This window comes from Macrobrachium rosenbergii, chromosome 45, assembly GCF_040412425.1.
Source record: "Macrobrachium rosenbergii isolate ZJJX-2024 chromosome 45, ASM4041242v1, whole genome shotgun sequence".
In the NCBI taxonomy this organism is placed as follows: Eukaryota; Metazoa; Arthropoda; class Malacostraca; order Decapoda; family Palaemonidae; genus Macrobrachium; species Macrobrachium rosenbergii.
The window spans coordinates 31,481,114-31,509,042 of NC_089785.1; the positions used below are offsets into that span (position 1 = coordinate 31,481,114).

General features: G+C 36.8%; 1 protein-coding gene and 1 long non-coding RNA gene across 5 annotated transcripts in view; one reads left to right on the forward strand and one right to left on the reverse strand.

The window, feature by feature from the left end:
• Positions 1-11,514: 11,514 nt before the first annotated feature.
• LOC136829875 (uncharacterized) overlaps positions 11,515-27,929 on the forward strand; it is a 304,668-nt gene continuing 288,253 nt past the window's right edge. Inside the window, exon 1 of the long non-coding RNA XR_010850519.1 lies at positions 11,515-11,795. This is a non-coding gene — a long non-coding RNA (uncharacterized lncRNA). The remainder of the gene's footprint in view (positions 11,796-27,929) is intronic.
• Positions 23,107-27,929, reverse strand: part of LOC136829873 (uncharacterized) — a 231,531-nt gene continuing 226,708 nt past the window's right edge. For all 4 annotated transcript variants that reach the window (XM_067088933.1, XM_067088934.1, XM_067088932.1 and 1 more), the window contains one exon: positions 23,107-27,836. In XM_067088933.1, coding sequence (XP_066945034.1) covers positions 27,665-27,836 — 172 coding nt within the window. In that variant the 3' untranslated portion in view covers positions 23,107-27,664. The remainder of the gene's footprint in view (positions 27,837-27,929) is intronic.

The window sequence follows — 27,929 nt, forward strand, 5'->3', positions numbered from 1 at the left end:
ATGACGTTTATGATTAATGAGAAACATTTCACATATTTACAAAAGTTTATGGCTTTAATAAATAAAGATCAGTTGCGAAAATACTCCTCCAAAATATTGTATTACATGACAAACCAGGTTCATAAAATGTCCAGCGATTAAAATGATCAATGGTTCATTATGTCTATTCACGTGCGTCCTCATTTCAGCGTTTTCACGAATCATTTCAACCCTGGGAGTTGTGCCTACCAGAAACAATGAGATGGCACACCGGCAAATCAGCGCACTTTCAGTTCACTACTTCTAAAGAGGATTATCTCATTGAGTAAACGGGAACCAGCTTCCCAATGGCGGATCAGAGGGCACACCAATCACCCGCGGTGTCCAATCTAGTCCGGCTTCATTTCAGTTTCCATGACGCCCGATGCAGTCGCCTGTTGTCGCACCCCGCCAGTCATCTGTTAAATCTCTCTCGTGCGGACCGACGCGCGGTTTATAAAGCCCCCACAGGTGTTCCCTTCCCGCGGATGCATTATTAACCTGTTAGCCCAACAGGTCGCTCATTTTAGAGGGCATACGTCCGTTTACAACAGGTTGTTGTTCACTATTATTATTAGGCGATGCGTGGATTATGGGAACACCGTTTTGATTTGACTATCGCTGTTTTGTTTTCCGTGGGAATTCGCTCGACAACAAATTTTAGTGATGGATTTGAAGATTTAATCTTTTCTGAATGACGTAATTGGTTCAGTTTTGGAACTGTGAATTGTTTCGGGGAAATGTTTATCTATGGAAAGCCTTATGCATTTCAGCTTTTATTTTATGCAGGTTATTTTTTTATGTGTAGTGAATTTTTTCATTGTATTATGTAGTTATCACATCATTTTATTTCATCTGATTTACATATAGTTTTGCACGAAAATTTACATAATTTGCTATTTATGTACAGATTTTTCCCCCCGAAAACTAAACTGACATTAGCTCTGATTTTCCTATGGTTTGACCAACATCACATTCAGATTTGCCCAATAAATCTGAATCTCTCTCTCTCTCTCTCTCTCTCTCTCTCTCTCTCTCTCTCTCTCTCTCTCTCTCTCTCTAATCAATTTTATACATATTGAAACTTGTGTTTTGTAAAATTGGTGAAATGATTGTACTTTACCTGTAAATTTTGTGATATATTGATTGATGGATGTATTTCTGAACATGACCTGGCGTTACAACAACAACCTTCTTACCATCGCCCATTCCCTCTCACAGTAGTCACGTAAGGTCTGTTGCAAGTTACGAAGTGCTGATTCTTAGTGATTGGTAGTTAACGAAATGTCAGGTGTTATCTAAATAATTTTTTATTGGTAGTTTATTTCTGTGTTGAATTTTTTATTGTCTCTGTCAAAGGTGCAAAATACAATCATTTTCTCCTTTTACTCTTAATTCCCCGATCATTAACATAACGTAGTAAGCGTAATTGGCAATTAAATAAATGAGTTTTGGTTGGTGAATAATGAGGTCATTATAACCTCTGTCAATGTTATATTTTTGATTTGGTACACCTGTCTGTCTGTCTGTCTGTCTGTGCGAAACCTGAAAACAGATTTCCACGAATTTTTCCAAGCTTTTCTGTATTCCAAAAACAAAATGTTAGCGATTTCTTTATCTCTTTCTCTAAATCTTCAGCTGGAAACCTTTATGGACACAGTCAACACACTACTGTATGATAAACCTAAAAGGGTTCCAAAGGGAAATAGCCTGCAGAGAGAGAGAGAGAGAGAGAGAGAGAGAGAGAGAGAGAGAGAGAGAGAGAGAGAGAGAGAGAGAAAGCAGGAATGAATTTGCTCCTCGCTCAGACATTCGGAGACCAGAAGATTCCACAACTGCACTAGGGAAACTAATTCACATTTTAGTTGTAGCCAAGATGAACATCTTAGTGCATAGGTAAGAATGCTAAGTGACATCCTTGCATTCATGAAAGATATAAATTATGCTGAATATTGGGGTAATTATGTTAATTACATCGATATGTGTCTGCGATTTGGTTACCGTTTCTTGTTAACAGGTTAATTACGTTTTAATTATGCTGTGCAATCATTTGCTAACCAGTAAACGACAAGTTGTACTTACTTGAATTACATATCAAGTAAAACAGGTATTTCTTGAGATTGATATTATTGTTGTTCTATAACGTCATGTGTTGTATAGAGTAAATGGCGTCGCGGTTCTCAGAAAACGCAATGAAAATTACTTTTTAGTGCCAAGAGAGAAAGTGTGTTTTGGACTGCAGCTCTGTACCTAGGGGTGGAGAGAGAAAGAGAGAGAGAGAGAAACTGTAATGTTTCATATTTTAAAGCAAAAAAATAAGTGTTCACTTTTAACCTTTCTGAGAACCAGTTTTTTTATATATTCGTTATAAACTTTTTCCCCTGTGTTGTGCGGCTATACGCAGCTAGAATAAAAAAAACTACAAAAAACTTTTTTTTCCTATTTTATTTCTGGCATCGATATGTTCAATTTTGTGTTGACAGTCTTTCTGCTTTCTCTTTTTCACTTTCACTGCTGAATTTTGGCCTTCATCGCCACTCTTACTAAATAAGACTCCTAATGTCTGATACAAGAGAGAGAGAGAGAGAGAGAGAGAGAAATATTTTAGATCAAACAGTTTATTTAGAGCAAAACGTTTGGTATATCAACAGAAGTATATCACAAACCCTTGCTGTTATTATGAGAGAGAGAGAGAGAGAGAGAGAGAGAGAGAGAGAGTTACATTTGCATCCCAAACGAAAATCTCGTTGATGCTGTTTTCCAGCACGCGAATGAAGACAAAATACACATCGCTAAAAGAGTGTGTGTGTGTGTGTGTGTGTGTGTGTGTGTGTGTGTGTGTGTGTGTGTGTGTGCGTTGGGTCTGGTCGATCTCTGGATGGGTGACCAGGTATGGATATAAAAATATTACCTTTTTCCTTCACCACTGGCCTGTTGATCATTGACGTTAAAGAACATTGGCTCTAGTCGGTATATGGATGGGTGACCTCAGAAACTATCAGATTTAAAAATAGAAAAAAAAGGGAAGTTCTCTGAAACTGCCATTTCCGGTATCTTAATATACCATTCGATAAAGCGGTTAAGCAGAATATCGCAAACTTTTCCGGATAACTGTCGGCATTTGCATGGTAATTGCACCATTCGGGGTTTGGCTAAGCGGCCATTTACGTGAGCCCCCGCTCCTCTGGAATTAGCTTTTATAGTTTCGGTTTAAAGACTTTTATTTTTTTTTTTTAAGAAAGTTATAACAAAAAAGTAGCTTTAGACTTTTTTCTACTTTACTGCTGGTTTTTGTTTATTCATATATATTTCTCATCTTCATGGGAATGCTTTTATGGTTTGGATAATGGTATAGAAATTGGCCTCTCTCTCTCTCTCTCTCTCTCTCTCTCTCTCTCTCACATATCTTATATCAATGTTTGCATGGCTTAAATAACATTAATATTATGCTTAGCATCTCTCTCTCTCTCTCTCTCTCTCTCTCTCTCTCTCTCTCTCTCTCTCTCTCTCTCTCTCTCTCTCTCTCACACCCACACCCACACATCATATCCTATATCATATCAATGTTTGGCCCCCTCTCTCTCTCTCTCTCTCTCTCTCTCTCTCTCTCTCTCTCTCTCTCTCTCTCTCTCTCTCTCTCTCTCTCTGAAAAACACACACACACAAATCATATCATGTCATATCACATCAATGTTTGCATTTCTTAAATAACATTAATATTACGCTTGGCATCTCTCTCTCTCTCTCTCTCTCTCTCTCTCTCTCTCTCTCTCTCTCTCTCTCTCTCTCTGAAACACACACACACACATTATCAAGGAAAAGAACCTACATCACCCGTTAGCATACGGCCACACAAGTCAGTCTCCCTCTCGGAGGCAAAAGGGAAAACTATAACTTCAGCCTCGTCTTCTTCCTCAAACTCCGGCTCTATTTTCGCCCCCAAGCAGAATCGCAAATCTCGCGACGTCTCCGTCTCTCGGGGAAATCATAAAGATATGAAACTCGCAAACCGAATTTTGCCTCTTATTCAAAGTCATTTTTCATTCTGCATCTCTTTTTTTGATTCGATCCTGTTTTGATGGAAGGTCTTCTTGTATCTTGGAGATGTGGAGTTATAATTTTATTATTAATAAATAATAGGATAAATACTCCAAAACCAATAAAATAAATAACAGGATAAATACTCCAAAAAAATACTTTGCAAGGCTATGGTACAGGTGTTATATATATAAGAATAAGATCAGTAAATAATGAAACAATAAAGAGGTTTGAGGCTACTCCTTAAAGGTAGGGAACTGTAATCCGTAGCTATGATCATCTCCAGCACGAAGCCTATTTTGTATAGCAGTTTCATAACAGGTAAGCTTTAGGTAAAGAACGTTTATGCACGTCTTTGCTTACCCATATACCTGGAAAAACGTACTGGCTCCTGATTCCGTAAACGTTCTACCTCAGTTAAAGGAGTTATCGTAGTAAAGACGAAAAATCGAAATTGGTAACATTTAACAGCATTAAGAGAGGGATATGCAACTCGCAAATAAATTTTGGTAAGAAGCGAGGAAAGTCTCTCTCTCTCTCTCTCTCTCTCTCTCTCTCTCTCTCTCTCTCTCTCTCTCTGCTAGGGACCTGGGCAGGTTACTTCGGTGTGTCGTAGGTGCTAAGATTCATTGTGAGTGACTTGAGTACTAGCCAGAAACAACAGACGAGCATTGTTACTTATGTATTACTGCTGTTAGCTTATGAATGTTTATTGTCAGCAATTGCCGCTCGCATCGGACTCTGTATCTTGTCAAGTCCCTTTTTGCTTTATACAAGGAAAATTCATTTTAATTGACATTACTGCATGGCGCGTAACGAACAAAAGACAGCTCTGTGAAAAGATGATTTTTGTCAAAGAAAATCTCCCTTTTGGAATCGTTGCTAGTTTTTGAAAACCTTTATTTTATTTGCATTTTTTTTCGTTGATATAAATCTATGTCATTTTCTAGACCTTTTCTCTTATAGATACAGATGCTTATTGTCTTATAGTCTTCTTCCATAGAAATATTTGCTTTCTGAGTAAAAAATACAAATTTTATTATATATATTCTTCCGTGGATCTATCATGCTTTTTTTTATATACTTAATTGAACAAATTCATTAGATATGTCGATAGTTATTCAGCTGTGAGAATTCCGTCAAATTTCTCTCCGCTGACAGTCTTCTGCCATAGAAGTATTTGCTTTCTGAGTACAAATTAAATTTTTATTATATACAATTTTAAGTGGACCTATCTTGGATTTTTATATACTTTAACTGCAGAAATTCAATAGATATGTCGGTAGGTATTCAGTAGTGAGAATTCCTTCAAATTTTTCTCCAGTGATTTTTGGGAAGTTCATTTGAATCTCATATTTAGCCCTCTGCAATTTTATTATAGGGGGCAGGGGATCGTGTTTGGCTCTTTAAAGCTGATCGTTCTTTCATCCTTTTCTTTGTTTTAAGCTTTGCCCTTTTGTGTGTGGGGTCGCTGTTTCCTATCAGCGTTCTCCAATCGTTTTTATTTATTTTTATTTTTCTATTTATTCACTTATTTTTGTATTTTTTGTATTTATACTTATTTTTTTGTTTAGTTTTCGTTTACTTTTTATCAATATTTTTATTCGTCTGTTTATTTATATTTTCATTTATTTATTTGTATTTAAATGTATTAATTTATTTTTATAATTTATTTGTTTTTATTCATCTATTTATTTATATTTTTGTTTATTTGTATTTATATTTTATTTTTATTCATTTATTTTTCATTTTTTACCTATTTAGTTTATTTACCTTTATTTATTTTCAGTTATTTTATTTCTTTATTCGTAATTCATCACTCGTTCGTAATGGTCATTTGAACTGCGAATATCTTCCACAATCTGTCATTTCGTCCGCATGCGCACTTCGGGCCTGGATACACGATCGCTGAAAACGCCGCGTTCCTGACGCCATCTGACACTGTCTTTTACAAAGTGAGGTATCTTTCCTTGCTTTTGGACTACACGAACGTTAGGACGCGTTACGTTGGGGTTAGGAATTTCTAACGTCGACGTTAATAGCGCAGCGCTAGTAACGCCTAGCCTGACTACACGAGACGCTTTTCAGTAACGCTTCGAAAATAGCGCTCTCGTGTCGTCTGGCCAAAAACTCAACGTTAGACAGCGTCAGCAACGCGACATTTTTAGCGCTCGCGTATCCAGTCCCTAGTCGGCTAATTATACTGTCAGTGAATATACTTCCATTTTTTTCTTAGCATTTATCCAAAGCCCAGCACTGATTACTGATACCTAATATCGAAAAGATATGAACGAAAATTGAATCCCTTTGCGGCAGACGAATTTATGATAATGTTCGACATTTTATATCATTCGTTAGACAAAAGAACCACGAAGCATCTATGCATAGTTTAGTCTGGCCGGTTTTTGGACTGGTGACCACTCAAGAAAGCCAGACGTTGATATTTAGAGACCGGGAGCCAAAGGATAACACACCTGGCACTAACTCATTAATTTTATATATATATATATATATATATATATATATATATATATATATATATATATATATATATATATATATATATATATATATATATAGAATCTACTGGTCACTTTTACCAGACACACATGTAATTCTAGTAGCCACAATGCCTTCTTAACTTCTCGAATTCTTCACGCTTTTTTGAATATGCTTGTAACTACAAAGCCGTAAGATCCAAACGCAAGAAATTGAAGAGACTGTGATGGCCGGTCGCGGGAAACGAGCCCGCCTTACCATAATCACAAGGAGGTGACGTTGCCGACCTGACCACGAGAAGGATAAAAGTCTATTACCTCTCGTACATACATATACCTGTCGTTTTCAGATGTGTTTATTAGAGCTGGAATAGACCCACCCTCACCATCGTAGCCAAGTGGGCAATCGTTTTTAATATATATATATATATATATATATATATATATATATATATATATATATATATATATATATATATATATATATATATATATATATATATATATATATATATATATATATATATATATATATATATATATATATATACATATATATATATATATATATATATATATATATATATATATATATATATATATATATATATATATATATATATACATATACATACATACACACATGAGTGTGTGCTTGTTTGTAAATTCAAAGATCGTCGCACCTACTAAAACAGGTCCGTATTTAAATACAGAAATTACATTACGGGGCAGTGTCAAAGAATCCGATTTAATCCAATTAAGAATCCAAGCCCACGCGAGCAATTAATTCATCAATAAAAACGAATCATTATAAATTACTACATTATTAAAAGGACAAAGGAATTTCTTCCTCGCTTCTCATTAGCAAATCAATATTCCGCAACAGGGACGCGCTCCTGGACTTTGCGTGTTCGGGAAATTAACATAAGATTTGCATGCGAAATTGCGACGTTGGCAAGTCGGCCGCCAGGTGGATATTAACCAATCAATCAGGCCTGCCAAAAGAGGAGGGGAGATGGGGTTGAGGTTAAAACTGCCCTTGCCTTGTGGGCCAGGCAGCGCTGCTCAACCTTGCAGCAACCATTTTCGGTTCTGTGTGATAGATCTGTCTGTCTGTTAATTGATTCATTTATTTATTTATTCTTTTTTAATGAGGGGGATCTCTTCTTTCTGCATTTCCCGTGACCTGTTACTTCTTCTTAATGAACACCTTAGGCTTGTTCCATATGAATAGGTTGCATTTTCTGAATAATAATAATAATAATAATAATAATAATAATAATAATAATAATAATAAAGGGAAATATATCAGAATGGGTTTATGTCATTACAAGGTTCGTGAGTAAAGAAAAACCAGCTGTTTTAGAGGGAGAGATGTTGGAAGGGTAACCTTTTGTGATCTTGGTTATTTAGGGTTACGTCCTGAATCCCGCCCCTCCCCACCAATGCAGACTTTTCAACCGAACCTGAAAAGTCTGAATTCGCACACGTGAGCCACCTACAGTAGGTAAGTGCAGTGTTAGTATTAATAGAAGATAATATATACTGTAGCAGGGGTCGGCAACCTACGGCACGCGTGCCGGACTTGGCACACGGAGTGCTTGTCTATGGCACGGCATTTGATTCGAAGGAGCAAAGAAAAAATCCTAAAAAAAATACTGAGAGAGAGAGAGAGAGAGAGAGAGAGAGAGAGAGAGAGAGAATTTGTGTTGTGGTGCATCATTACTTTTATCTTCATGGTTTATTTTCTTTATGATTTAAATTATAATATCTATCTATCTATCTATCTATCTATCTATTTATCTATCTGTCTATCTATATATTTATCTGTCCATCTTTTCTTTCCTATGATTCAGTGAATTAAAACGAAAATGTTTCGTACCCATGATGAGGAGTACGTGAGTGCAACGAGATGTAGGCGAGTATGAGACCTGTTGGTACCGGTGTGCTCCCACCATCCGTTCGCATCGGTCACAAAGCGCTGTTGTTTCAGTGACTCTTTAGCGGCCGTACGTAATATTCTTTCTAGTTAATTGTCACCATGGCTACTGCGAAAAAAGTCAAGCTTGATGTCCGATCATTTCAGTCATCATGAACAAATGACTTTGGATTTTTTCAGTAGAATGATCGTGCTGTGTGTGCTCTCTGCTGCGAGAATGTCGTGTGCCGCGCTTCGAGTGTTAAACAACACTTTGAAACAACACGAGAGGACTTTCAAGGATATTGCTGACAAGGCTGAGGCGCTTAAGAAAGCAGTATCCCGCTGTGAGAAGCAAAGTAATGTGTTCAAAAACTTGAGTGTTAGCAAAAACAATGAAACTGAAGCCAGTTACAAACTAGCTCTGTGTATTGCTAAGCATGGAAAGCCTTTTACTGATGGCGATTTTATAAAAAGCAGCTTCCTAGAGTGCTCTGAGGTGTTATTTGATGGCATATCAAACAAACACGTTATCATCTCAAGGATAAAAGACCTGCCTGTCTCAGCTAGAACCGTGGAGAGACGTATTTCTGAAATGGCTGATAATGTAAGTCAGCAGCAAACGGTTGCTTGAACAAGTACACCTGTGTTCAGTGTGGCCCTGGATGAAAGGTGGATATCAATGGCATTCCCCGCTTGGCTGTTTTTGCCAGGTATAGTGACACAGAGGTACACGAGGAGCTGTGTTGTCTAAAACCTATGTATGGCACCACCAAGGGAGAAGACATACTGAAGGTATTCACTGACCATTTTGAGAACAGAGGGGTAGACATAGGAAAGATTTTTGCAATTACAACATGATGCTTCTGCTATGGTAGAAAAAAACAAGGGTTTTACTAAGGTGGCTGAGGATAAAATTGGGCACCCCATTCTGAAATTGCACTGCATAGTTCATCAAGAAAATTTATGTGCCAAGGTCTCGAGCTCTGATCTCAACAAGGTGATAACTACTGTTACAAAAGAAGTAAATTTTCTTGTTGCACACTCTTCTCTTACGCACAGGCAGTTTCAAGCTTTCCTTGAAGAGGTGGACAGTGTGTACAAAGATATACCCTTGCACTGCAGTCTTAGGTGGTTAAGCTGTGGGAAGGCATTGGAGAGATCTGTGGAATGCTTTGATGAAATCAAATTTTCTTATCAGAAAAAGGCCAAGACTATCATGAGCTGGAGGACAGAGATTGGATTGTGAAACTTATGTTTCTCTCAGACATCACCAAACATCTAAATGACCTCAGTCTTCTCTTGCAAGGTGCAGGAAAAACAGTGAAGGATTTGTATGATACTTGGAAGGCATTTGTTTCAAAGCTTGCAGTTTACTCAACAGATATCAAAACTGGTTCTTTCCGTTATTTCAAAAACTTGAAAAACTTATCTTCAGTTGTACATACAAGAATTAGAGTCTGAGTTCTCAATCAGATTTCAACACATGGGCCCAGTGTTTTCATTTTTAATCAGACCAGACATATTTAAATACGGTGACTTGGATGCGACTCTCTTTGAGTGGATGGAAACTGAGGAGTTGGAAATGCAGTTAATTGACTTTCAGGCCTTATCATTGTGGTCAGCTAAATTTAAAGATCTTCGAGAAATACTGGAAACTTGTAAAAATTATCATGCAACCTCCATTTTAAGGTCCTGGACATCGCTGCCTGATATATTCAATTGCATGAAGAAAGCAGCTTTTGCACTGCTATCAGCATATGGATCCACATATCAATCTGAGCAGATATTTTCATACATGAAGCACATCCTCAGCCCCCATCACAGCAGGCTTACAACGGATCACTCTGAGGGTTGTGTGAAACTCAAGGTATCCAAATATTCACCTGAAATTTCAACTCTGGCCGGAAAGTAAGGGCAAGGATCGCATTAATATGGTGAGGTATAAACTTGAAATATAAAATATTTTTGTTACAAAAAATACTAAATGCAACAAAATTATTACATTTATGTTATGCATGTTCAGGAAAATACGTTATAATTAAAATGGTCACTACATACTGTACAATTATGATTTTAATTTTCCTATACAGTGCTAAAAAATAACAACTGGCACGCAAGGTAGTAAAAGAAATGGTATTAATTATCAACTGGCACAGTGTGTTCAAAAGTTTGCCGACCCCTGTGTAGTATATATGTTGGCGAATATCCAGGTCAAATTTGTTGACCATTTTCCCTTAATTCAACGTCTCGTTGTGAATGATGAGGACAACCCCGCCCCCTCCTCAATCTGTATTTTTAAATATCATTATTTTACTGTTACTCTCTATATAATTACTATCATTACCGCCATTGTGAATTCTATTTTTCCTACTTCTTCAGCAACTATGTGGATATTGCCTATTATTATTTATATCATGTTATTTCATGTGTCTAGATTGCGTGTATTGTACTTGTATAGTCCATGTATATGGTCCTAAGCTGAAGTAAAGGATATTATTATTATTATTTTTATTATTATGTTCCGAGAAAGATGTCACCTAATTGCCTCAGTTCTATTACTCATTTTTTCACCTCATTAATGTTGGTCGGTTTATTTATTTACTTGTTTGTATTTAAATGGAGATTTATGGACATGTTCCTACCGATTAAAACAAACCCTTTTTTTTCTCTACTCGGAAGCGATGTTTAGATGTATAAGGGAAGCTCTCTCTCTCTCTCTCTCTCTCTCTCTCTCTCTCTCTCTCTCTCTCTCTTTAAACCATTTTTTCTTTCTGTTGGCCTAATCAGGGTATTATGTACTTGGTGGTCTGTTGACTGCTGTTGGCATAGCTGGGATATATATATATATATATATATATATATATATATATATATATATATATATATATATATATCGATATATGTATGTGTTTAAACTGGTGTACACGTGGACATATTTCTGCTAAATAAAAAAAAATGGTTTCGTTCATTTTGCTTCGAACCTGTAGGTAGATTGTACAACTATTTCACTGTGTGTGTGTGTCAACTCCACCCGTCTGTCATTCCTCATCGTCACCCGAAGCGGCCTTTCCCCTGGCATGCCATTTCGTCTTGACTGCCCGTAGGGTGAGCAGTTAGCTATCGAGGTCTGTAACCAAAACAAAACTCTGCCAGTGTATTATTATTGGTGGTTGGTGCGTTCCATCAGTGGTTTAATAATTGAATTGAATCGTATTTTTCGTTTTATCGCGGCTTTTGGATGCATTCTATCGAATATCGACTTTCAAGATCTCCTGCAACCTAAGATTACTCCGTTGAGTGAGCAAGCAGCTTGTCAACCAGTGAGTATTAGGTTCATGTTATTAATGTATGTTGGTGTTATTATCATTGTTGCTGTGTTCTGTGGATTTGCAAGTTAAGGTTGCTTGCTTTCGGATTTCGTTGGTGTGCTTGGACAGGCACGTTTGGTCTCCAGAAGTTTGCAGAAGCAGTGCATCAATAATCTGTTAGTTTGAAGGCTTCCTACGGTTGCATGGATGCCTAACTGGCCTGTGGTTCTTGCACCTATTAGTGCCTTGGTAAATGTTATTTATACGGATCGTATATATGTGAATGAAGTGGTTAGGGAGAAAGGGAAGTGATTTGAACAGTATATTCTCTCGTGATTCAGAAATCAAAATATGGGAAGTGTTAGTTGCTTGGGTAAACCAAAGCCAATAGAAAGAGGAGGTCTGCTCACTTCCCCCCAATTCCCCATGTAGGCGGATCTTTGTCTACCTCCTTGGTTGGTGTCAGTAGGTGAATTGCCGTAATGAGCAGGTACCTCTAAGATACGTCACAGCTTACGTAGTTACCCCAGGTGGGGTGCGATTCCACCCAATATTGGGTAGACCTTGTCTCTCTTGGCCTTGAGGTAAACTTTAGCTGGTTCCCATCCGTCGATGTTGGTGAATCTCTGCCACTGCTACCGTTAGAAAGCCTATTTATATAAAAAGTTATATAATACTTCGTTCCAAAATTTAGGGTAGTTTTGTGTAATGATAGGTATTTGAGTGGTTATAATAATTGATTTATGTATGAGTGACAAACCGTAAACCCTTAACTAAGTCCCACCTTGTTTTCCATATAGATCTTATTTGAAGCTGTTGTATACTCGTTGCTAAAACAGCTCCCTCTGTGCTCTACTTGACATACAGAAGAAGTACAGTAGTATTTTTTGTATTTCAGCCAAGGGTTGTCTGAAATCTGGTTTTGTTTAACCCAACAAGATCTTTTAGGTAAATTTTTTTATTGTTCTCATGAGGAATATGAAGACTGTTGCCCAGGTGACCTCTCTTGACCCCCTCATGACTCATTTGCATAACTCGGCTTGATCCCTTTGCTCGGAGGGATGAAACCAGGTGCAAATTGCAGCGTTAGAATAAGGATTAGGATTCGGCCACCCACTTACACATTGCTCTCAGTAATTAACGAATGTATTCATTCAGTAGTTTATCTGTTTTGTATACGAACCGAGGACGTTTATTCGATGACCAAAGACAAGCAGTTGCTACACCAACGAGGCACCAAAGGAATCAAAAGCCTTTTTTTATGTATAACATTCGACGTTACACAATATTTGTCTATATAGTCCAGTCATTATCATATTCTGTGGCCGTAAACACATCAGTCGTTTACCCAAAAGCCTTTCTTTGTAATCTGTAGCTGTCCCCCTTACTGCATTATCTTTACTTGACCCACCTCTGTCTCAAGTCGTCGTCCTCCTCCTCCTCCTCCTCCTCCTCCTCCTCCTCCTCCTCCTCCTCCTCCTCCTCCTCCTCCTCCTCCTCCTCCTCCTCCTCCTCCTCCTCCTCCTCCTCCTCCTCCTCCTCCCTTAGTTGTTACTATTTCTATCGCTTTCTGTACGTTAACTATCCGAAAACCTCGTTCCCGCCTCCCTCTGCTTGTTGACGTCTCGAAGCTGTATTATGAAAGTTAAAGTAACAATAATACATATAAAATATGTATTATAGAAGTTAATGTAAAAAAATATCCGATTCTTATCATTAAATGTGGACAAAATCGCAATTTGAATATTTAGACATTTAGGAGTTTATTTTTTTTTTTACTTCGAAGAGGGGGTTTTTTCTTCAGTAAGAAAAACTAAATAAAAACAACTTTGGTTCAAGTTAACTGCTCTTTTAGCAGTCCAGGTTGGATGACCGTACCAATAGAGTGGCCTTCCCTACACTTGCTTTTAGCTATTATTATTATTATTATTATTATTATTATTATTATTATTATTATTATTATTATTATTATTATTATTTGAAGGGAGTAGACCCTCTTTTAAACAGGTCTTATTAAAAAGGATGACTTTTATGCGAATTTATCTTATATAGTGTCTTTTTCTATCTTCCTTATGATTCGCTTTTCAGGCTCAGCGATGTTAGTCAGCAACTGACCGATATTCATGTTGGAAAAGGATAGTGTGCGGAATATGGGAAGTCTTTTATTAAAATATCCAATCAGAAACCGTTCGTCTGGATATCGGCCAGGTTTCTGATTGGATATTTTAATAAAAGACTTCCCATATTCCGCACACTATCCTTTTCCAACATGAATATCGACCAGGTTTCTGATTGGATATTTTAATAAAAGACTTCCCATTTTCCGCACACTATCCTTTTCCAACATGAATATCGGTCAGTTGCTGACTAACATCGCTGAGCCTGAAAAGCGAATCATAAGGAAGATAGAAAAAGACACTATATAAGATAAATTCGCATAATACAGCCATCCTTTTTAATAAGACCTATTATTATTATTATTATTATTATTATTATTATTATTATTATTATTATTAGTATTATTATTATTATTATTGCTGCAGTTGCTGTCATGGTAGTTGTTGTTTCCCCAAAAAGGGGTTGTCTCCAGAGAAACAACAACACATTGGTCTCTGCCAAATGAATATAAATTTTATACACTTATATCTCTTATTTTTAATACAAGAACGTTCCATTATTCCATTCTGTCACTTTTATTCCATTCCAAGAATTGTGATTTCATGTATAGTTGCAGTTGAATTTCGGACTGAAAATAAGATTCTGGCAAAAATATGGTGAGATGGAGGTCTCTGGTTTTGATGCTGAAAGGTTAGTCTTCAGTATCTTTCGGCAGATAGTCTGAATAAGCCGAAATGTTAGTGAAGCTTGAAAAAATTTGAAATATTAATAACTAGAAAAAGTTAAACTAGATAATAACAGCTAAAAGTCAGATATGTAACAAGTGTTTAAGAAGTGTTTAACAAATAAGTAGGAAATACTTAACAAATATTTAAGAAATATTTAAGAAATATTTAATATATTTAACAAATATTTAGGAAACATTTAACATATTTAAGAAATACCTAACAGATATTTAAGAAATATCTAACAAATATTTAAAAATTATACAAAGATCTAACAGTTATTTTAGAAATATTTAAAAAGCGCATTGAAAGCACAATGGTGTCAACATTAGCCCTCCAGGATTTTCGGCACTTTTGCGGTCGTAAAAACAAAGTACGTCCATTCGAGGGTTCCTGGTTTTATGTATGGAGCCATAGACGCTTCCTGCCCCGCCTCTGCCATTTGAAAACGGAAACAATTGTTGCAGAAACTAAAACGTTTTTGAAGCCGGTAGGGAGGTAGGGAGGGAGAGAAGGAGGACGCTCTCCACAAGGGAATCGTTTTCCATGTGGGCACGTTTTCATAAAGTCGTTTTTTAATTGGGAGGCTCTCAGAAGCAAGGATTTTTGAAGTGGGGAACTTTTTCAGGGCTTTTTTTTTAAATAGCGTTTTTCAAAGTTAATAGGTCTTAATTCTGTAACATTTTTCAAAGTTAATAGGTCTTAATTCTGTAACGTTTTTGAAGGAAATTTTTTAAAGTAGAAACGTATTTGAAAGGGGTAAGGTTTCAAAAGCTAGTATCTTTTAAAATGGGAAGGTTTTCAGGACATTTTTTTAAGGGACTTTTTTTAAGGAAATAGGCCTTAAATTTGAACCTTTTTTGAAGCAAACTTTTTTAAAGCAGAAATGTATTTAAGCATTTTTTTTTTGGAATAGGAGCGTTTATTTCAGAAAGTTTTTTTTTTTTTTTTAAGAGAAAGTATTCAATGCGTAAACGCTAATTAATCCGTTATATTTTTCAACTACATATATCTTGAAGCGAGAAAATGCCTTTATATTGCATGCGCGAAGTTGATCTTTATACATTCGTTGCGGCAGATGACCCGGTCGTTGTAGCTTGGTGACTGTTGGTTAACTAACGTTGCCAGAGCTCAGATTCATTCTCTCTCTCTCTCTCTCTCTCTCTCTCTCTCTCTCTCTCTCTCTCTCTCTCTCTCTCTCTCTCTCTCTCAAGGTTGGGATTTTAGACTTTCGGATTTTTATAATTTATGATTTTAGTGTGTGAATTATTGAGTCCAGAACGAAAACGGGTTCAGGAATAAAAACGAGAGAGAGAGAGAGAGAGAGAGAGAGAGAGAGAGAGAGAGAGAGAGAGAGAGAGAGAGAGAGAGAGAGAGAGCAATAGGATAGCCGAGAGAAAAAAGGATAGAACGTGCACAGAAAGAAAACGGGGTCAGAAAATGACAGAGATTGAGATAGAAATGAATCAAAAGAAAAGGGAGAGAGAGAGAGAGAGAGAGAGAGAGAGAGAGAGAGAGAGAGAGAGAGAGAGAGCGGTAAAAAAAAAAACTGAGCAAGACAGATTACTCCCGGTTATTTTCGGACATATCGGAAGAGTGGGAGCGCCAGCCTGGTGGCCGAGAGAGAGAGAGAGAGAGAGAGAGAGAGAGAGAGAGAGAGAGAGAGAGAGAGAGATTGGCCGGTTGAAAAATGAAGACGAAAGAAGGACGATTTGGTAAACAATCGATCAACCTCCTTTGTTGCGAGGTGTCAAATAGCAGCAACGAGGACCCAACCCCTACCCACTCCCTCTCTCCCTCTACCTCCTCCTCCTCCTCCTCCTCCTCCCCCTAATACTTTGCCTAATCTTCTGGAGAAGCGGTGTTAGGGCAGTAGTTTCCCGCAACGTGGGTTATCGTAAGGTAATTTATTATACCAAAAACCTTTTTTGGGGGTATTTGGGCATCAGAGCCCCATTCATTTTTCAGGGTATGTTTACCGGGCGATGCCATTAATAATGTCGTACAATATTTACGCATTCTGTATTTTATCATAATGGAGAGTGGCTTCAGGCAGAACCAAATTAATACTTGCCCATTCGTGCTGAATCGTAGATGAACCTTCTACAAAATTGCCTTTTTCATATTCAGTTCTATACATAATGATCAACAGTATGGCGTCGAATCCCCCAACAAACACTGCACCATCGTCTGGCTGTCATCTTCAGTAGGTCGGTGAAATAGGTTAGGCATTGGTATCCTAGTACTTTTTTTAATAATATTTGGCTGAAATCTTTAGTTTACTTGAAACTTGCGCAATGGAGTTTTGGAAATAAAGATTCTCTCTCTCTCTCTCTCTCTCTCTCTCTCTCTCTCTCTCTCTCTCTCTCTCTATATATATATATATATATATATATATATATATATATATATATATATATATATATATATATATATATAGAAATAATCAACACACAATCACGTGTGGAACAGAAGGAATTACCTGGACAAGTTGACTGCTTGCATACCAGCGTGTTCTCCCCAACTTCCTGACTCGGCAGTGACGAGGTTCCAACTTGTTTTATGACTTGTATGGCCTAGTGGGCAGCGCCCTTGCCTTTCAATTGAAAGGCCTAGGTTCGATCTTGATGCGAGTCAGAAATTTATATAATATATATATATATATATATATATATATATATATATATATATATATATATATATATATATATGGTTTTGTACAGGCTGGTTTGATTAGTTACCCTATTTAGGAATAAAAACACACTTACTTGGATACATATGTATGTATGTAATTATATACAGTAAATATGTATGTATATAATATATAATATTGTGTATATACATAAATACATAATGTATATATATTACATACATACATGCATACATACATATGTATACAAGCAAGTGTACATTCATTCCTAAATAGGGTAACTAATCAAACCAGCCTGTGAAACCCAAAAAGCTTTTGAGTAATGGCATCAGGAAAACATTGAACGAAATGCATCAATAAAAACCGTCTCTTATCCTTGATGCCCAGAAGCTGTTGGCATAACAAATGACTCCGCGCTAAACTGCGTTGAAAATCCATTGGCCTCGATGCCCATATCTCTCAGGATATCGGGAAGAAGAAGAAGAAGAAGAAGAATGGCGAGGAGAGGGAGAATGGCAAGGGGGGGGGGAGGGGTGTGGAAAGAGGAACCGTGGTCCTGTTTGTTATTTTGACACTTCCCAACAAAAGAGGATGATGGATTGTTGACTAAATCGTGGTTCCTTCCTCCTCTTCATTTTTCACGGGACAATCTCTCTGGTGCAGAGTCCCCTACCCCTTCTTCCAGCTATCCTCCCCCCCCCCCCCCACCAAGACCTCTACAAGATATGTCAGTAAACGCCCTGTCATAATCTGTCTTGTCAAGCTTAACCTCTCTCTCTCTCTCTCTCTGTTGTCGACTAACACTCTGCTAGGCCCGAGTTCGAGTCTCCGGCCAGCCAATCAAGAATTAGAGGAATTTATTTCTGGTGATAGAAATTCATTTCTCAGTATAATGTGGTTCGGATTCCACAGTAAGCTGTAGGCCCCGTTGCTAGGTAACCAGTTAGTTCCTAGCCACGTAAAATGAGTCTAATCCTTCGGGCCAGCCCTCTCTAGGAGAGCTGTTAATCATCTCAGTGGTCTGGTTAAACTAAGGTATACTTAACTTCTGAATTGCAAGTTAAGTTTAAAGGGTGCTACTTCGGCTTGTTATCTACGCGTCACCTGCTCCGACTCCGAGGTGCTAGTACTAAACATGGCGGAAGCTCCTTGGGACGCCGTGTTTAGTACTAGCCCTTCGTGGATCAAAGTATATACACCCATTTCTATGTTGTGTGGTCGACAAATTATTATATTAATAAATGATATCTTCGTGCGACCGTCTACTTTACATCCACCATAGGGTTTTTAGTACTGGCACCTGGGAGTAGGTGACGCCTGGATAACAAGCCAAAGTAGCCCCGTTTAATGCTAGTTGTCAAGTTATATTAAATTTTGCTCTGGGTCGAAGGCGGAGAAATATATTACACCTTACTGAACTTTACTGTCTCCCTGTCTATCAGTCTGTCTATCTGGCTGTCTTTCTATCTATGTATCTGATCAGTTTGCGATAAAAAAAGGATTTTTCGGTACCAAGTTTCGTGTTTAAATAACATAACAACTACGGGTAGACAAAGGGTAATTTACTTCCATCATCGGCGGTAACAGTTGATATGACCCTCATCATTATTTGTTGGCTCGTATAATTTGCTAAAGATTTCCCAAGTTTCTTCCCGTTTTCCTCTGGCCCGCGTAAGATAAGAGCTCTTGCTTACCCAACACATTCGCTTTTGTGATCTTGAATATCAAAACGAGCAACAAGGTGTTTTTATAGTTTTCTAATTTACCCCAGAAAATAAAACGCCAACTAATTAGAAAACAGGAATGAAGCTGAATCAGTGGTTCTCAGCCGGGGGGGGGTCAGGAATTTCCAGGGAAGGCGCGAGCCCTAGGGAAAATGAAAAATTCTCTAATTATATTAATTTTCCTCTTAACAAGAGTGAGGAACTAATATTCAGAAGTTTATGAAAAAATGCAAACGTATCATAAGCCTTCTAACGTTAGTTTCTTATAGTCTACTATTCTAGTTAGACTCGTTGGGCTTAACATGTTTTGTAATTATTTGCCTCCCGCCCCCCAGCCCTTGAAACACCTCTTTCTCTTTTTTTCTTTAAGTGTGGAAGGGAATTTTACTCATAGATGCAAGGGGGGCGTGGAGGGAAGGACCAATCTTATTAGAGGGGGCGTGGTAATTAAAAGGTTAAGAACCACTGAGCTAAATCATCATAATTTAATTAATTTGCCAGGGGTGAAGCTTGCATTAAATGTTAGGGCTGAAAATATTATATTCTGAATCTTGGAAGGTTGTGTTGTATGTGACAAAGATGAATAGTGCATTATCTAAAAGGATATGTTGACAAGCTACAGGTACGCTTATTTGAAGGAGTATATTATTATTATTATTATTATTATTATTATTATTATTATTATTAAACTGTGTGCCTTTTAGTCTCAGTGAAAGGTATTAAGAGAGCCGGTTCATCAATGGAGATTTTGTGGTTTGAATATAGTCTTCAGCTAGAAATTAAATGTATGCAACCACTTTTTTTAATTATAATTTTTTATATATTTTTTACTATTATTCTTCATATTAGTACTGTCATTACCGCTATTAAGAATACTGTTTTTTCTACTTCAGCAGCTGCGGATGTTGTCGATTATCATCTTATCATGTTATCTCATGTATGTAGGTTGTGTGTATTGTATTTGTATATTCCATGTACATGGCCCTGAGCTGATATAGAGGATATTATTATTATTATTATTATTATTATTATTATTATTATTATTATTATTATTATTATTATTATTATTATTGCTGAATTTGTCTTCGTTCAGTACCAAACGCGATTATTTGTCAGTTTTGTAATTATGAAAATTTATAGCTGTTTTTTTACTACTTTAGCCGACATCGACCACTCAAAAACCGTTTAATATATAAAGATTGGTTGTTCTTCACGAAATATTTCAAGTGCTGTGGTATCTACAGTAAGTGTAGTTTTTACCATTGAGTGAGATATTTAATCGTTCATAGAAAACCGTCGATAGAAAACGTATCATAGAAAATGAATTTAAAGGGCAGGCTTTAATTTCATACGACCTGGTCTGTTACGTTATTTTTATTATTAGTATATGGTATTACAGGCTGAAATAATAATTTGGCTTTTCTTTTAAAAATATATCAGAAGTAGGCCTAGTCTATGTGTCATTAGTATATTTATATTCTTAAATACATGATTTGTGAAAGTAACCTCACAGCATCGTATGATGTAAGTCAGATTGTTAAAATAGCCTAGTGGCTTTGAGCTAAATTTAATACTAAGTAGTGCCAAAATTTCATAATCATGAAGTATAATATTACTTGTGCACATTTAATAGTTGAGTGAGATTACGTTGCACTGACAACACCAAGTAATCTTCCACTCCAGATCACTGTTAAGGTTAGCAACGACTTCAATTCACGTAAGGGTTCCTTATTGATAACTGCATTAGTGGTTGCAGCGTTTGCATGCCATGTTATTTTTTCTCCAGACAAATAATAATGTTGCAGGAAAAACTGAAAGTAACCGAGGGGCCCCAGACAATACCCGTGGAGCATCCGACGTAGTTGGTTTAGGCTGACCACAAATGCCATTAATAACCACTTCAAAGTTATGAAGATAAAGTACATTGGCTCCAGCACCTTAGTTTATAAGCTAATGTGAATTAGTCTTTAAGCTAAATGCAGCAGTAAAATCCATGTAGTTAAGTCTTAAACTTATTTTTGTACAGACGTTTGCGGAGGTCTGGTTGTTTTGCTGGGATTACAGTGCCATTTGTAGACCTTGGTATGTTCATAGTGGTGTGCCCAGGTGTGTGAACTGCCCAACTGGTTGATCACTGGTTAGAATATTGATTGTGTGCTTTGGTATAGAAAAAGCTAAAGTTTGTGATAATGTTTTATCCTATTTTTTTTTAGGATAATTACTATTTTTGTTTGGAAATTTTTATAAATTAAATACACTTGTTGTAGTGTCTCAGCTGAGACCACGTTCATTTTATGTTGCAGCGATGGAGGTATAGTAATTAATTTGGGAAGTATATGAAAAATCCATGTATTGTAGTGTTAAAGTAGTTAAGAAGTGTGAGTAGTTGTGGATAGGTGAAGAAAAGGAACATCCTATATAGCTGTGAGAGTAACAAGGTTAAGCTTCATTGTGACTTTCCAGGTAAAACCATCAGAGTAACACCTGCCGCCGTGCCACCTTACCCTATTATTTACTCAGTGGAAAGGCGGCTAATCAGTCTGTACCCAGTCACTTTCTCACCTTTTGCCTGAAGCAGATTGCAAAGGTTTATTTTAAGTTTCGGTAATAACTGGTGGTTTTTTGAAGGCAGAACCCCTCTTCCTTTATCCAGAGTTATAGCCAAGTTGTGGTGGGAATTCCCTCTTCCTCTGTCCACACTGGAATAGCAGCGTCACAGGCCATATCCTCGTTGTACTGTACATTGGCCAGTATGAAAGAGTATTAGAGTTCTCTACTTGTATTACCAATTTAACCTTTCGTTCTTTGGAGCCAAGGAACAGCATTTTGCCTGCTGCTGATTTATGATACTTAATTCCTTGTCAGCATAACAATTAACATCAGAAATTATCGAATGGTTGTTATTTCATGGCATTTTGTTCAGTAGGGAATACTATAAGGGGTAAGAGAATGACAGGTTATGCAGTTACCAATACAAAAATTTGGTGAGTTGCTTCGTATTCCAAGTGCATTTTTGTTATTTTGAAAGTGTTTCGTGACTGACAGTATAGTGCTTGAAAAGTGTTCGGCACTTGTTTTTGCTCGCAATGTACACAAGATCTTGTGCAATCTTTTTGTTACGAAATAGGGTGGTAACCTTTTAGCTACTAAAATCCTCACAACTTAATGAAATTCCTGGATGTTTTGTGACTTATAGTTTTCAGCATCTGATATATCATTTAACAATGGATGTCTTGATGTAGGCTAAGATTTACTGATGTTTAGGGTACTTCCTGTATTAATCATAAATTTAAAATCTACAGTAAAGCAAAATTATCTATCTGGAAGTGCTGTACTTCCTTCCATCGATAAATGCCTATATAATTGAACTGAATTACTGGGGCTGAGACAAGAGGAAGAAAAGTGTCTACGAGCTGCACTTTCCAGAAGGAATATGCTGCTTGCGGTGCTTTAGAGATGGGGTAATTTCCCTTTGACAGCTAGGACTCAGAATACAATGTTAGGTTCGGATGAATGTCAGCTTTTCATTTTTATAACTTATGGCAATATAGGTCTGGTTAGAATTGAGGGTGGACTGGGGTTGGTTGTTTAAGTGCCCCTTGGTTAAGTAAGACCTGGTGCCAAGGTTAGGTAAGGTTACGATGCACCCTTGTAATTTACTATATGACCTGCAGTGCTCCAGTCAAGGTTAGGTAGGATATGTTTCATTTAGGACCGAGCACCCTAAGTTAGGTTAGGCCAGGTTAGGTTAAGTTTGGGAAGGTTTGGTCAAGATGCACCCCAGTAGTTGGCGTTGTGACGCCATAGTTATTTATTGTGTGGTATCTGATTGATACCAAACATAAACCATGTATAGTATTTGTCCGACTGCCTTACTCATTTTTTTTTTATTTTCCCCAACCTAAAACCCCCATTTCCCCCAACCTAAAACCCCCCTATTTCCCACTGAGAAATAGGGCTTAGTTCATGCCTGGAGAGTACCCAAACTCAATGCTGCTTAGCTTCGCTAATTGAATGACATTCATGGCTAGTGAACATGCCACATCAACCATAGTACAACACCTTACGCCACCATTGCATCAAATAAGGAAAAATAACACAACCTATGAACACTGAAACAGATTTATTAAATAAAAACAGTTATAGATAGACAGTTACGACTGGAATTACAAGAACACTGACTCGAATGCGTGAGTAGTTGTGAGAGTGAGAATCAGGATTGCAGAAAAGACTCTGGGCTTCGTCGCTTGTGTTGAAATGTTTGTGGTGATGAATGGAGTGGATGGAAGTGTTCAAAATGACAGTTATGAATATTAGAGGTCAGACTGTTGATTTTGGTTAAAGAATGCCAAAGTAAATACAGTTTAGTAACCAGAGGTGTACTTGTTACAGCTCACGTCTCTGCAGTTAAATTTCAAAGATCTTTAAGTTTTGCCAAAGAGTCAGTAAATTCAGGTATATATATATATATATATATATATATATATATATATATATATATATATATATATATATATATATATATATATATATATATATATATATATATATATATATATATATATATATATATATATATATATCAAACGTTTATTAATATCGAAGGTTTTGTAATTAAGTTCCAGACAACAGCTGGACATAATTGAAAGAACTGGTTACTAACTGATGATATTAATACCTGAAACTCTGAAACGTTTTGTAATTCTCTCTTCCTTAAAGGCAAAATTCTTTTAAGAAGAGACAGATAGAATAATGTTGTCTAGTTATTTTATCATTTTTCTCATTGTCTTAATAGCAAATTAAACTGAAAAGAAAATTCATTCATCATTAAAATGACAAGATTTGATTTCTTTCATTAATTAGAGCATCCGGCATAAAAATTCTTAGAACTGGTTTATTGATTAGAAACACCGTCTTTCAGTTAACTGACTACAGTACTACAGTTCTGGTTACGTTCAACCAGGAGAATATTTACACAGTTTAATATCTCACTGGTTTGGATCACTCCGAGTGGGAACGGAAGTATTCCCTCAACAAAGCAGGTCTGTTTAAACAAGATTATCGTCACCAGCCCTTTGGGTCTAGATTTGCCTAACCAAATAGTTTGTGTGTGTGTGTATTTTCTTATTTTGTATTTGCTGTTGTTTTCTGGGAGGTTAATACAACAACTTTGAGGTCCAGTTGGTGTTGATATCCCGTCACGAATATTTTTAGGTACTTAGGACTGAATTTCAGTTCTCTCCCACCAAATTTGTAACATGCAAAATGCTCACTAAATATTTGTTTTAATTCTGAGCGTTTAATTAGGTAAATTTAATAAAACCTTGAACAAATATCCATTAAAACCAAAATGAAAACGTTACAGGATTTTTGGTTTTTGGGCCTTATTGTGACCCACTTCCTCAAACACCAGACCCCTAAAGACTGTTGAAAGTTTCGTAAGATCTTTAGAGTGAGGTTACAAGCCCTATGCCCCACTCCCGTTGCTCACAGGACCATTTATGCCAAATGGCTCCAGCTTACTAATAGTGGTCATGTGTTGTGCTTAAATTCGCTGACCGAGATGAGCGGGGCAGTGATCATAAGTTTTGTTGCTTATACTAAAATACGAAATTACTTTTGCCAATTTTAGGTAGCTGGAGTTCTTAAGGACGATAATTTAATGTATGTTAATTTAGGTTAATAAACATGATATGAATTACATCTAAATGCTTATATCATAAGTTGTGATTTGAATAAATAAGGTAAAATAAATAAAGTTACTTATAAATAAAGCTATTTTATGTTATAGTGGAAAAATAAATTAGGGAGTCAGTGTGTATTAAAGAATTTGTATTATGATCAGGGAACTTTATTGTACAGACTTGATTGAGGGAACAGTGTTCTGCAAACTATGTTATAGTTCTGCTCAAATTTCTTTATTTACAATAGGTATTTGCAAACATATGTAGGTATATAGGATCATCTACTAGTGCACTTGAATCGTGTGTTTTGTCTTCTCTGTTTTGCTCTATTTACACTAACTTATCCTCAGTAAATTGTGTCTATAAAAATAATAAAAAAAAGTCCCATATTTCCCCCTTACGTAAAATATATAGTGCCTCTTGTGGAAGTCTATAGCCCCACTTTTAAAAAAAGTAGAGTATAGCTCTCCTTTTAAGCAGAGCGTAGCATAGCTCCGCTTTTTAAACAAAGCAGAGCTTGACTACACTTGTAAACAAAGCAAATCATATCATAGTTCAGCTTTTAAGAAACTGGAGTGTGACTTCACCATTGAACAGAGGGTCAACTAATTCCAGTTTTCAACAAAGGTGTACATAGCTTCACTTTAACGGCAAGATGTGCCAATAATTTTGATCTAAAGTTTAGTATAGCTCCAGTTTACAACAAAGTGTTTCATAGTTTCATTCTTGAATGACGTGAAACATAGGTTCAGTCTCCAACGCAGGAGAACTTTGCACCTTCATTTGATAAAACTGACCATAGTTCCACCTCTGAACAAAGAAATCTCAACTCCCTATAAAAAAAAAACTTCTAGTTATGGCACTACTAACCCTTTATTTCCCCTCCCTTAATCCCTCATCTTCATTCCCATCCCACCCTCCCAGTGGAATGCCCGAAAGGGGGCATCCATGTCTCTCAAACAGATACTGGCACTGTCTGACGCACAACACGTCAATGAGTTACAAAGGAAAGAAAGTTGATTTGAGCTAATATTAGTTGTCTTCTGTACTTTCTGAGAGATTGTTCATCATGTACAAAGGGGGGTCTAGGTAGCTCCTTATTCAATTTCTCTTCTGTCTATTTCCCCCCCTCCTTCAGTTTTCATTCTCACAGCAATTAAGTAAGGTGAAAGGAAGTTGCACTTGAATAGGCTACACAGTTTTCAGCACGCACTTAGGCCACTCGAGTGGATAAACAGGTTTAACAGGAACATTGTGATAAGTAAATACACTATGAAGTAAACATAAAACTCGATGAAATGGGTCATGTCTGTAAGAAGTAAGTGACAAATAAAGCTGGTTTCAACACATCCCAAAGTTAGAATTCAACATCAGTAAAGTAGTATACTCTTGGTTAAATATTTTCCAAAACCTTGTGTTGGGGTATCTAAACCTTTTTCTGTAATGTCTTAGTTTTTAAACATCCTCAGGACAAGTTTACCCATTAGGATGGTGTGGAAAGTTGTGGTTTCAGTTTGCGTTGGTCTTTTTCCTAAAGTCATGTTAGTCTAGTGGTCTTATAGATGGAGTTTGTTAGTCCAATTACCTTTTCATGTTAGTCCATAGACACTTAATTTTGTGGCTTTAACCCAGTGATTGATTTCCTGAGTTTCTTGCAATCTAGTAATTGTGTCAGTTATTCTGAAAGCTTTGTCAGTTAGATAATCCGTAGGCATCGTGAAATTCTTTCTTCTGTTCAGCCTATGGTGTCTTTTTAAAGATGAGCACTTTCTCTCTCTCTCTCTCTCTCTCTCTCTCTCTCTCTCTCTCTCTCTCTCTCTCTCTCTCTCTCTCTCTCTCTCTCTCACCTTATGGAAGTCTCTATGATGAGTTGCTACCTTAAGAATCCTCGATCCTATCAACAATAGCTGTCGTGTTATTGGAAACAAAGCAAGTTTTATTCAGCAAAATGTAAAGTAGCAAAAATCACTTGGTGTTCATGATGTAACTCAGTGTTTTTAATCATTGCTCCTCTGTGACAAACGAAGGAAAACGAAAAATACTGACTCCTGAACAGTCAAAAATGCCATTATACACTGGATTCATTGGGATTCACTTGGATTCACTTAAGTCTTAATATTGAGCAAGCATTAAGGATTTGCCTTTGGAAATCACTGGAGGAATAGTTGAACTCTTAAGATTTCTAACTTTCAGGAGAAGAACGAGATGTCCAGCTTTATGTTACCACTTAGTTCCTACACTATATACATGTGCTCGGACAAATGCACTCTTAAGACAAGCAAGCAACGATATGTATAAAATGCCCGAGAGACAATCGCATCTGTTGCGGCCACAGGAAGTAGAGTCCTTGAAGGGGTTCTGTGTGGTCATAACTTGTATATGACCGATGCCATTGTAGATTCAAGTGTCCTTTTTTTGTTTACACGCGATATCATTTAATGTTTTTTCATTCAACTGAATAAATGCATTGTGTCAACAAAAAAAATGGCAGTTTTTGATGGTTAAATGCCTTCATCCTCTTGAAAATCTTCACTCAGATTACAGTACAACCTAAACTTTTTTTCACCGTTGTAAGTTACAACTTAAACATATTCACTGGATTTACATCACAACCTAAGCATTTTTTTATTTTTACAGTACAGCCTCATACAAGGCATGATTAATTGACTGACTCTATTGTAATCTGGCGTTGCAACTAGTTTGGTCATCAACATTGTATGAGGCCAGGCAATATGAGAATTTCACATCTGCGATGTAGAAGTTCTCGACATGCACGACTTTGCACGAGAAATCTATTGAGGGTTTACAAAGACTACATTCATGACAGGTAGGAAATTAAACTTAAACCACTACAAGTGGTTCTGATACAGTCTTAAAACTATGTAAGTGCCACTATAACTTCACAATGTCCAGCATTGTGTCATTCATACAGTGAAGTAAAAAAAAATGCCTAATTTTGTACATCTTTTCAAATAAACCCCTAATTGGTTTTCTGTAATTTTGTCAATTTAGTGATTGCTGTAGTTTTCTTCACGTTGGTTTTAGAAGGGGTGTGTGGGATCTCGAAGAAGGCTTCTTTTTTGCTTGTCTGTTCGTAAGAAGCAGATTTAGGGCACTGGCCCACAACTCCTTCATCATCTATATCCTCGTCCCTGTGGGAAACAGAACTTGTTAGAAGCAGTGGTATTTTAGAGGGAAACGTCGAACTGTTTAATTAAATATGCTGTATATGTAGGGAATTATGA